At 37.5% G+C, this 11,748-nt stretch overlaps 1 protein-coding gene across 1 annotated transcript in view; it reads right to left on the reverse strand.

Moving 5' to 3' along the window:
• The window catches only part of LOC137992949 (WD repeat-containing protein 5), a 10,620-nt gene extending 50 nt beyond the window's left edge, over positions 1-10,570 (reverse strand). The window contains exons 1-12 of the mRNA XM_068838548.1: positions 10,311-10,570; positions 8,410-8,506; positions 8,187-8,260; positions 7,548-7,637; positions 5,158-5,247; positions 4,958-5,041; positions 4,490-4,545; positions 4,299-4,345; positions 3,968-4,043; positions 3,785-3,893; positions 2,683-2,770; positions 1-1,315 (exon numbers count right to left, since the gene is read on the reverse strand). The exon at positions 1-1,315 is cut by the window's left edge and continues 50 nt beyond it. Coding sequence (XP_068694649.1) covers positions 1,215-1,315; positions 2,683-2,770; positions 3,785-3,893; positions 3,968-4,043; positions 4,299-4,345; positions 4,490-4,545; positions 4,958-5,041; positions 5,158-5,247; positions 7,548-7,637; positions 8,187-8,260; positions 8,410-8,506; positions 10,311-10,436 — 1,038 coding nt within the window. The 5' untranslated portion in view covers positions 10,437-10,570 and the 3' untranslated portion in view covers positions 1-1,214. The remainder of the gene's footprint in view (positions 1,316-2,682; positions 2,771-3,784; positions 3,894-3,967; positions 4,044-4,298; positions 4,346-4,489; positions 4,546-4,957; positions 5,042-5,157; positions 5,248-7,547; positions 7,638-8,186; positions 8,261-8,409; positions 8,507-10,310) is intronic.
• Between the last annotated feature and the right edge of the window lie 1,178 nt (positions 10,571-11,748).

Here is an 11,748-nt window from a genome sequence, read left to right on the forward strand (position 1 = left end):
TCAACAGAATAATGCGTATGTAGGCCCGAGACCTCCATTACAACTTGTTAAATATGGTATGTTCAATGAAAGGCCAGCGAATGTTTCTTATTAACAGGGGGGCCACCGATCGGGTATCCAATCGCTACGGTTTCTCTTGTTTGTGTTGTGGAAGACTATAATTTATAATACAAGACATTCGAATAGTTTCACAAGATAGCAGACTTTTGAGCCCATTTGTCTACTATATCGATAGTTCTAATTGGCTAGAGACTTAAGAGAATAAAGAAATGCGACAAGAGATATGTACATGTACGTTACTATGCTTCCAAAACACTTTTAAAAGATCACCACATCTTTTGACAAGTTGGCAAGTTACTCAACCTCTTTGCTTCGTAACTGCCCGTTCCGTGATTCAAAAAATACTGGCTACAAATTTACAACTTGCTCACATTACACCAAGTTGTATAAAAGTTAACCACCGGAAAGATCGCCCTAAGTGGGAAAGAAAGCGAAGCATGATTAGATTTCATGGCAACCGAATGCGAAGCGTCAAAATCTCCCAAATGGGACCTAAAATAAATACCAAAATCCGTCTTTCTATATTTTGAATCCTTCACACCAGTAGCTGCAATTTAAGTTTTATGTCATCTTTACTGACAAGTCCAAATAAAAAAATGAAAAACTCGTTCCTAATCTGCAAAAAGGATTCCGGAACGGGCAATACCTAGAGTAGCTTACTTAACAATTAGACCTACAGGTCAATAACCCATGAGGTGAAGCCGAATGGGCTATTGACCCGTCGCCCTTGAGGGCGAAGGGTCTAATTGTTTTAGTATTATCACCCAACTAGTCGGACAGAAAAGGCAATATAATAAAGTTAGCAAATGCAAGTTGAAGAAATATTTATTTGGGAATAAAACGAAAGAAAGCGTCACGCTTTTCACTACTCGAGGACTACTACTAATAATCCTCTAGTTAGCGTAGCCAATTAAAATGCAGGATTTGCATTAGTCCACTAGTTGGGTGATACTAAAGCCAGTTATTCGCGGGTTACATGAAGCTACAGACCATTATACACGCCGATGTTTAGCAAACGAGGATGGCTTACATGAAGTACATATTTACTAAGTTCGCAACACCTCTGACTTGAAGTAATTAAGCCGGCTTTATGGATTTTACGCATCCCATGACTAAGCAAGTGCCTGCATCACGAAGGATCACCATGTCTTCCGCTATGAATCAGATTTCCAAATCTTGATAGTCTTATCGTTTTCCAACGCACCAGAAGCTATAATATTCTCGGTTGGGTGACAGGCGGAGCAGAGGACTACATCTAAAAAAAAAAAAAAAAGACAAAACAAAACAAAAAGCCACTTTAGCACAAATGTAGTTTATGCGTTATCACTTGAATCGATTTCAGTGACACTGATCAAAGTCAAAACCCCGAAGTTTCGATATCTCTTAGACGCGTTTCAAACGTCGAACTTTTCATGTGCCGAATCTAATGCAAATGGTAAAAATCTTTCGTTTTCGCTCATTTGCATTGGATTCGGCACATGTTAAGTTCGACGTTTGAAACGGGCCTTAGCATCGTGAGACAAAAAAAAAAAAAAGTTAACCAAGAGCGACATTCATTCAAGCAATCCAAGGCGGGTCGGAATTTCCGAAATTGCTAGTCGAAGAAATGTGAACCGATATTCTCACGCACCCAAGTATTCTTGCTTGAGATAGTGCTGCACGTGCGGCATGGGATTTTAGCACATATTCTTGCGTTACTCTGCATAACGAGGACGTGAAATCACCAAATTTGAGGTTTTGACGACAACGTGAGCATGCAACAGAGATTCTTTCATTTTCTATTAATTTTCAGTCTGCAACCGCTCGTACCAAATTATTTTTAGGGTACTTCGCCAACATTATACGACGTGAATGAGATCATCTCGCATACACCTTATTCCATTAAATATTCTTTTTTTTTTTATTCAAATAAGCCCTTGATGCCTCGTTCTTAAGCTTAAAATTCAAAAGAATATTTTATCTTGAACGAGGCAACAAGGGCCAATTTGTATCCGCATAAATCAGCGGCCATTTTGGAATAACGTGTATAAACGGGAAAGACATAATTATGCTAAAGCAAAGTTATATTGTGAGGTGACGTTTTTGTCGAAGTCGCCGTCGTACATCCTAAGGTCGCTACTTTACTGAAGGAGGGGAGTCAGGATGGCTTAGTGGTTATCAAACCACACCTCCCACTGCTGAGTTTCAGTCGATCTCAATCTGACTCTGAGGGTTTTTCTCCGGGTACTCCGGTTTTCTTCCCTCATCAAAATCGTCTCTAGATCAATAACATCCGGGCGGATACCCTCGTATAGGGATAAGCTCTCGTATCTCTCCCTTTCATTGTATTGAATGAATAAAGTTGGTATTATTATTATTATTATTATTATTATTATTATTATTATTATTAAGGAGTGCTTTGGAGGCACTGAGACACTAAAAAAGGAAAGTAGAGAGGATAAATTATAATTATTGCATCAAAACAGTATAGGAAAAGATGATCAACATGTGAAAGTCGATGTCCATCAAGCGGTAAAATTTTTCCGTAAAAATAAAACTTCTGGTATTTCAGTTACATTTGATGCTCAGCTGAACCCAGTTTTTTCCCCTCTAGGTATGCATCATACCAAGTATCAAACTTACCGGTATGACCCTCAAGCTTTTGAACTACTTCCTTGGACTGTAAGTTCCAAACGTACACCATATTGTCCTCTGATCCTGACACAATCCACTGAAATCGTAGAAAGAGAATGCCATCAAACACACCAGCTTGGATTAGTGTACCGGCGGTAATTGAATTCATGCCAGACAAACGATCAACAGCACACGCTATTTTGCCTAGAAACTGAAGGGACAAACTTTGAGCTCAAGAGCTTCAGAACTTTAAAAGCTTGCAGCTTATGAAAATTATTATGAATACGTGATTTATGATAACACATGACTAATTATTATGAATACGTGATTTATGATAACACATGACTAAGTTCAATGAATGAAATGATATATGAAATGAATCATAATTATATTGAACTGTGGATATGAAATCAAGTGAAGCTATGATCCTCACAGTTATGAATGCAATTTTAGCAATTGAGTAGAAGCCTGTGCCAGTGCAACGCTCTAACCAACTGAGCTATGAAGCCACTAATTTGGGAGCTGGTCATTTGTAGGTTCATGTGTTCCTGTGATGAATGAATCAATGAACAAAGTGTATATGAAATGAATCATACATTGAACTGCAGATATGAAATCAAGTAATGATATGACCCTCGCACTTGTGAACACAATTTTAGCAATTGCGTTCAAAATTGCAAGGATCATAGCTTCAACAAGCCTAAAAGCGAAGCTCCCAGGTTATTTATTCTTACAATAAATTAACCTGGCTTGAGCCTGCAATCCAATAGAAACCCAGTACCTGGCCAGCGGTTAACTTAAAAAAAAACAGCGGTTGGCAGACACCTTGTTTTGACAGGTGTCAATTGACCATAACATGGATATCCAATATCAAAGATGTACTGTACACTGTAAACTAGCTCGAGTATGGCTGCCTCGTTGAGCTCTAAACTTGAGCCCGCGATATGGTCACATGATACTGGTCTCATTGGCATGCATGGAGGGCTGAATGTACTTATGATCGTATGGTGACCAAAACCTAATTTTCTTGCACAGATTTCCTTATCCATGGTGCTCCGCGAGCAGGCCTTCGGAACACGGAGCTCCGCTATAATGTATATAATACGATTACCTTTCCTCCTGTCACAGAGAAATTAGCAAAAATGCAGTATTTTTCATTCTTGTGGCCAGTGTATGTTTTCAGACACTTCCCTTTGCTGTAGTCCCACAATTTTAATGTGCTGAAAATACAGTACAGCATTAGTTATCCTATTGTCATGACAATGACCAATCAGATAAAAAAGGGCAAACTTACTTGTCTAAAGTTGCTGCTAGTATATATTTTCCATTGGGCGAGAACTTCACGAATGAAACAGGAGGATTATCATCATCTGAAAGAAAATTCATTACCATGACATCTTGGATCATGAAAGGCACTTGCAGATTTCAAACTGGTTACAGACAGATTGATAGTTTGATTGTTGGTCAATACATTTTGTCAAACAATTACTCTATCGATCTCTTGATTTGGCTAGTCAATCAATGCACTCTTAATCAATCAATAATTACATGCAAGTCCACCAGTCACTTGATCAATAATTATTAATCAATTTATAACTTGATCAATTTACATGTAAGGTACTGACCTATCAGGGTCTTGAGGCATTGCCCAGAAGCAGTATCCCAAATTCGGCTAAGGAAAGGAAAACAAATTAATGATTACATCATGCAACAAAGGAGCAAACAAGAGTTGATGGAGTTGATGCACTCATCCAGATTGTTAAAGACATTTGCACAGCTGTGCAAAATGTACATGTAGGCTAACGTTCTAACTTACCAAAGACCATCGTAACTACTTGAAACAATCAATGCACCATCTCTGTTGAAATGAACCTGTTAAAACACAATGCATTGCATTTATAGGCACAAAACAGAACAAAAGAACTGAAGACCGAGAGCATATAAATTATGGTGACCAAAAAAATATTCTTTTGTTTATGCACCAATAATTTAGACTCACTAGCTGTGTTTGTATGGACAAAATACAAAAGAAATGTTGCTTGAAAGAGAGGCTGGTGAGTCTAATTAGCACATAAACAAAAGAATACATTTTTGGCCGCCATTTATGCATTCAATCTATTACATGTATCTTTGTCGTATGGCCCTCTTAGCTCTTAATTTTGTTTTTTCCCACCTTGGTGCTTTTCTTCTAAATTAGTAAACCCCTCATGCAAAGTTAATTCTGAGTATATTGCTGCCCAAATGGCTTTTACCGTATACAGTCACCTTAATGTATGATTCTTACCGCTGTGACTGGGTCAGAATGAGCTGGCAATGTTTTCAGACACTTTCCTGTCTTCACATCCCAAATACGCACACTCTCATCAAACTGCAAAAGAAGTTATGCTGTTCTTCAATAAGCCCATGGCTCAGTAACCATCCAAGGTTACAAGAAAACATTTTAATCAACATACAAGTACGTGTAGTTATCTTTAATTCACCCACCGAGCCTGATACTATGAGGTTAGATTGAGGATTGAAGTTGCAACAGAATACGTAATTGCTGTGTCCCTTGAGAGTCTTGAGGCACTTTCCCTAAAGACAAATTGGCAATTACAGGCACATGTAGTACAGCTGTAGTTTGGAAACACAAGAAATAATTGTTGTATTGACTTTTTTTAAGAATAGCAGGAGAAGGTGGCTGCATGAACCAAAGGGGGCACTGAACAAGAAAGTTGCCCATGTGCTGTCCTTATCAGTCCAGCATTCAACTCAATCAAATTTTGTGAAGAGCCCACTTGTTCCCTCAAAACAGTTAAGAGTTACTAATCATTGCTGCTTAGTATGTTTCAGGTACTGCTTTCACATTTCTGTGAGGAGACCTGCAGTACGAAGTACAGCATTTACCTGTGTAAGATCTCATGATACGTATCTATGTACTGTATACATGTAAGTCGACCCCTCATTATTTATCCACCCAGAAAACAGATTTTCTTCATTTTGGATTAAAAATGTAAAAGAAAATCGATAATGACAATTACCAGTAGTTACATTTTAATATTAAAATAGTGAGTTTCACTTTTATATTCATGTTAACTTTTGTTTATTGTGGTTACATGTAATTTTTTTCTTGGTTTCAGACATTATTTTTCAAACCAATTCACTTTTGATTTTCTTTGTTTGATATTCATTAGCAAATGAAAAATCAAAATTGACCTAGTTTGCAAGATTTCGAACCATTAACATACAATGTACAAGTTGTATATCAACAGTTCTTACACACAGATGCATTCACTTGCATTTTGATCATAATTTTGGAAATGAACAAGTACAAGGTATGTGTACAGTTGTAAACGTAACCTTTCTTCAGTACCAGTAATAATGTTATGTAGAAAAGTAGAAAGGTAAAAAGGGATTTTTGTAGAAGGACCAACAAGGAAGTTCAGAAAAATTCATAGTGATCAAACTGATCGGAGAGGACTGCTATTTACTGTCAGGCAGGGTTCTAGGTTGACAACAATGACTGTAAAATGCAGTGAGCATTCAAAACGAGAAATTTTGTTCTGTTATTCAACAGTTCCTCAGGTACATGTAGCAAGTTCAACAGGATTTGTGTTGATCCCCTCAGGCTTTGCAATCACTACAGTATACGGTCAGTGAAAACATGGATTGCATAAAACCTTCAATTCAGTGTATTGTCACATGTACTTGTGGGTGCACATCTGTTCTGACTTAACTCTACTTAAGACCTGTGTGCAAGTCGAGTATGATTTTTAGAGCTGCATAAATGTACTGTAATTTTCAAACTATAAAAGAGGTTGAATTAAAATTGGTGCACTGTAGCTTTAACAAGGCATTAAATTTTTATGACAAACAGGTTTAACTTCAAATGCACCTAACCCCTCTCATCAAAGCTACAAATAATTTGGACACAATAAATTTTTAGTGGGCTGTTGAGAATTGGCAAACATTTTGTCCCACGGCTGAGCTACAGGGCCAGGAATCACAGATCACTTCTTGCTTTGAACTCTACTTTTGAAGGCATATAAGGCATATTAGTCTTGCACACCAGGGACAGGCAGACTGGTAAGGGGATTGTCTGTTAGTTTGACACAAGCCCGCTCCCTTCAATTGACTGCATGTCTTACAGAACATTTGAAGCTCAAAGGAGGAAATGCAAGACAGTAATGTTCATGTTTTTAAAAAAACAGGACGACACATGTACATGTAAAATACATGGTCACTGTCATCATCATCACCGCATTGTAGTATTTCTTAGCATCACTGTGATTGGGATGCAAGGCTCAAAAGTGTGACCAACACAGTCGCATTATTTTGTAACTGAGTTTTTTTCCTTTGCGACTAAAATACATGCAGCTGCCATTTTGTCAATACTCTTGCCAAAATAAACAAATAAAGACTTGAAAAAATTATTTGTTTCTTGCAATGAATTTTCTTTCAATCTGAAGACGAGGCAAAAAACAATTGTAGCATACATGTAATTTAGCTGTGATAATATGTGCAAAACGCCATTTCCTCGATCATTTCACCACTTTCAGCGGTGTCTTAAAGCACTGCGGGCCGATAATTTGCTTTGATAAACCACTGGCAACACAATACAGCACGACAACTTTGTGACTAAAATTTACAAAATTATAACTAAATTTTCATATCTTGTCAACAAATTGCGACTGGATTTTTTTTATTTCTAGCCCTGGGATGTTGCTATTGAGATTAGTACTATCATTATCAATGTTAACTTATTGACTCCTGGGAGTGAGCCTTTAAAAGATTTTACTCCAGCTGTCTAATGCCAGACAATTTTACTTGTCAACTGGGGACAACCTGCACCAAAGGAGTGAATAGGTTAATGTAAATAACTAAACCTCACTTACAGTGGCAAAATCCCAGATTTTTAGTGTTTTATCATCTGAAGCAGAAACAAGCAGCTTCGAGTCTGATGACCACGACACATCTGATATACCCTGCAGCAAATAATATTATTTTAGTTTTTTTTTTTTTAATTTTCAATCTTGGATATTGTGTTACTAACTGTGTTCTGACTGGCTCACTTAATCTAATTTATCAGCTCATACATTGGTTGCAGTCGCATTTCAAAGTTAACATCAGTGTGAAATCAAGTTCTATTGTTCAGTGTTCTCCTAGGGATTCAAAACATCAGAGAGTTGACACTAGAGTCGTGTCAACACTACTGTTACACTGTGTTTCTCTCAAGTGTGACTGCAATCATTGTAATACCACATGACCTTATATGGAGACTGATTACACCAGTTGTTTTATAAAATTGATAAAACCTACCAGTCTTTCGTGCAAATTCAAACAATCCAGAGTTTAATAAAATTAAATTACATAAAATAAATTACTCCACTATGCTTATTGTGCTTATTGTTAATTAGCCAACTCATACAGCTGTACTGTATCTAATGTGCAACCATGGAATACAATTATTGTTAGAAAAACAATACAGAGTTTGCCAATGTGTAATTTAAAACAAAGGTAAATTCTTGCCATACCAATTTGTGGCCAGATACAGTTTTCTCAAATTTCCCATCATAAGCTCCCCATATTTTTATGTTTTTGTCAGCAGCTGAAACATAATTTAGGAGATGAAGTAGTTGGAGAGAACTACTGTACTTCTGTGAGAGTGAAATACATGTACAGTACTGTTAAGATTCAACAGCTACATCAAATGTACAATGTAATTATGGATGTACTGTACAGTATAATGTAACTTACATGAGCTTGCCAGCCAATCTCCATTAGGACTAAACTTCACAGAAGAAATAGCTTTTGTATGACCAGTCAATGTGTACTTGAGAATATAATTTGGCTTCTAAATGAAAAGATTACAAAATAAGCTCTTGACCAAAAAAGCAAGAATTGATGTAATATTTTCCAACAACATCGTGGCCTTCTGGTTTCAGTCTCATCATGCAATGTAGGTTAGAGGTGTCAGTTTTTAGAAACAATTTTATTTTCCCAGTACTTATGATATGAGAATGAAATGTATAAACATCATTTTAATGGTCCTTGAATGTAGCTTTGAATCAAAAAAAGGTTCTCAAAGCAGAAACAGGTACACCATAGTCCTATTCTAGAGGCTTACACCACAAGGGATACCAAATAGAGAGATTCAGCTCCGTGGTTGGTTGGTTACTTTCAATATTTCCCCACCGAGCGATAAAAAATGTAGATATACAATTCCCTACAAGTTCCTGGGCTTTCCCATACTCCTGTAAGGGTGTCCTAGGGGCCAGACTCCTGGAGAGCCTATTATTATTATTGCTACAAGCGTATGCCACTGCATGAAAAGAACTTTGCAAGGTCGTCACAGTTAGATAAGGAACTTATGCAGTTGCAAGCAAGCCTTAAAAGATCCAGGCCCTGCTTGAAAGGAATTCCAACGAAGACTGTGCAATTGCATAGCACTGTTCTACCAACTGGGGCCGGATTCAAACATTGCACCTCTGCAGTGTCAAACTCAATTGAACTGAGGTTGACTTAAGTTCCAAAAAAGTTCCACAGCTAATTCAGACATCCGAGTTTAATTGTGCCATATTTATTTCATAGGACGCCACGTTGTACAATGCTGCTTAAGGGCCTGTGCAGTCAATAAAAAATTAATGTTTACACATTGTAATAATGTATACATTTGATTCAACATGGAAGAAATTCGACGTTTGAATTAGTATCGCATTTCTGTCACAAGTTCAGCACAGTTGAATTTGCAGCAGAAATTCAACAGGTGATTCAGATGTCGCACCTCTGCCCAGGGATTTCATTAGTAGCCGGTCATCGGCGGCATACCCCCCTCTGTTTATCAAAAATTTGCTTCTCACCACAGGCTTCTCTGCCTTGATTTTCACTCAAATCCTTGAAACAGACAAGAGTGATCGCCACTTACATTGATTAGCCCAGACACCTACTACAAAAGTTATTGAATCCCTGATTGAGTTTGACACGGCAGAAGTGCGACGTTTGAATTGGACCTGAGCTACCAAGCCAGCTGGGAACCAGTCAGTTATTGCAAATTCAATTTATTGTCAGTAAAAGATAACTGAAATGATTTGTTTAGAATAATAAGATTCACACATTTAGTGCACAAAATAATGTTTACATTAAGAGACATCATTAAAATAATCAATAACAAACAAACAACATAAAACGGTAATTCAAAAAACATAGGTCTTCCCCCTTTTCTAATGCATCGACAGAACTACTCAATGTACTTTCCCTTGGTGCAATAGGACATGTCATTCCATAATTAACAATGAGCTTTGTCACAGTCTAACGGTCAAAACGTGAACACTGCTGTCTATTGGGAGATCTTTGTTATTGTAAGCCCTCCACGAAAATTTAGGAGAATACAAGGAGGTCCTCATACAATTTAGACAAAAGAACATTAAAAATTGTGAAATCGGCTTCGGTTAATTTCGTCATACACAATGTATAAGCTTGCATGTAGCAAATACAGTATACAAATTTATCTATCGCCTGCCTCAAGCTTTAATTTGTCCTTGAGGCATAAACATCTGTAACTTGCTTTCCACCCCATTTCTTCTCTAGGTTGGAAAGACCAATTTTCACCCATTAATTTTGCAAGTTATCCCACAAAATATTCGAAACGTGCATTTTACCTTAGAGGACGCTGTGTTACTCAGTTGATTTGACGGCGGAGGATGTGTGGGCTTCGAAGATTCGGAACAATTGTTCGATTGGGTTGATGGATTTTCATTTTTCACCGCTTCTTCCGTTGAAGCCATAAATGTCTTTATACTTTAAATATATATTGGGCCTTTCTTCTGCGCCCAGTTAGTCCTGCAAGGGATTTGATTTACTCAAGAAACCACACATTGAACAAGAGAACGCACGTGAAGATTAACACCGCTCCGGTATTGCAAAGAGCTATGGGTAAGACACTATTCCATTGTAGGTCCGCAATAGGTCATTACGGAGACTTGATGCTGTAGCTCTTATATTTCCCTTTTGAAGTTTCGTTTTATTACACCATCCACATTTAATACGGCTTCTCAATCCGTGTATTGCAATCCTAACACATTTAATTAATATGCAGGTGCATGAATTAACTTTCAAATTAAAGTTATGCATAATTAAGTTACGTAACGAATAACTTGATTTGAGGAGCCCACTCGAATTAGGGTCCTAGTTGTTTGCTCCTTACCATAGGTTTTTGGTAATACAATGTCATTTCATAAAAAGAAAATTTATCGAATATTCGTGCGAAGAACTGAATGTTGTTGAATATGATATCAACAGTTGTAAAGCGTAAAAACATGGTCTCAAAGCATAGATTATCGCCAAAGAGCCCACCGATAGTTTGAAAGTAAAGTGAACCTTATCCTTGATATAAACCCAGTAACGTGGCAAAGTACCATCAAAGTGTTACTGACCAAGAATCCTCGCAGTTATGGATGCAATTTTAGCAATTACGTAAAGAAGCCTAAAAAATCAGGGCAACCCTAAAACCCGGAATCCGGAATCCGGAATCACAGTACAATACAGAGAGTAAACACTATCCTAAACATTCATAAAAGCTAACCTTAGGCCTAATTAGGCCTAAACAAACGTTTTTAGGCCTAATTAGGCCTAAGGTTAGCTTTTATGAATGTTTAGGATAGTGTTTACTCTCTGTATTGTACTGTGATTCCGGATTCCGGATTCCGGGTTTTAGGCTTGCCCAAAAAATCAGGACTTCAACGGGGTTTGATCCCGTGACCTCGCAATGCCCATTGATGTTGGGAGCTGGTCATTTATGCGTTCTAATGTTCCGGTAATGAATGAATCAACAAACGAAATTATATATGAAATGAATCTTATACTGAACTGCGGATATGAAATCAACTGAAGCTACGATCCCCGCAGTAATGAACGCAAGGCTTCTTTACGCAATTGCTAAAATTGCGGCATAACTGCGAGGATCATAGCTTTACTTGATTTCATATCCGCAGTTCAATATACGATTCATTTCATCTATCATTTCGTTCGTTAATATCACTTGACCAAGACTAAATCTTACGAAATGATTTTCAATTGAGTGCAACGAACTTTCGCCAT

This window comes from Montipora foliosa, chromosome 2 (assembly GCF_036669935.1).
Source record: "Montipora foliosa isolate CH-2021 chromosome 2, ASM3666993v2, whole genome shotgun sequence".
NCBI classification, from domain to species: domain Eukaryota; kingdom Metazoa; phylum Cnidaria; class Anthozoa; order Scleractinia; family Acroporidae; genus Montipora; species Montipora foliosa.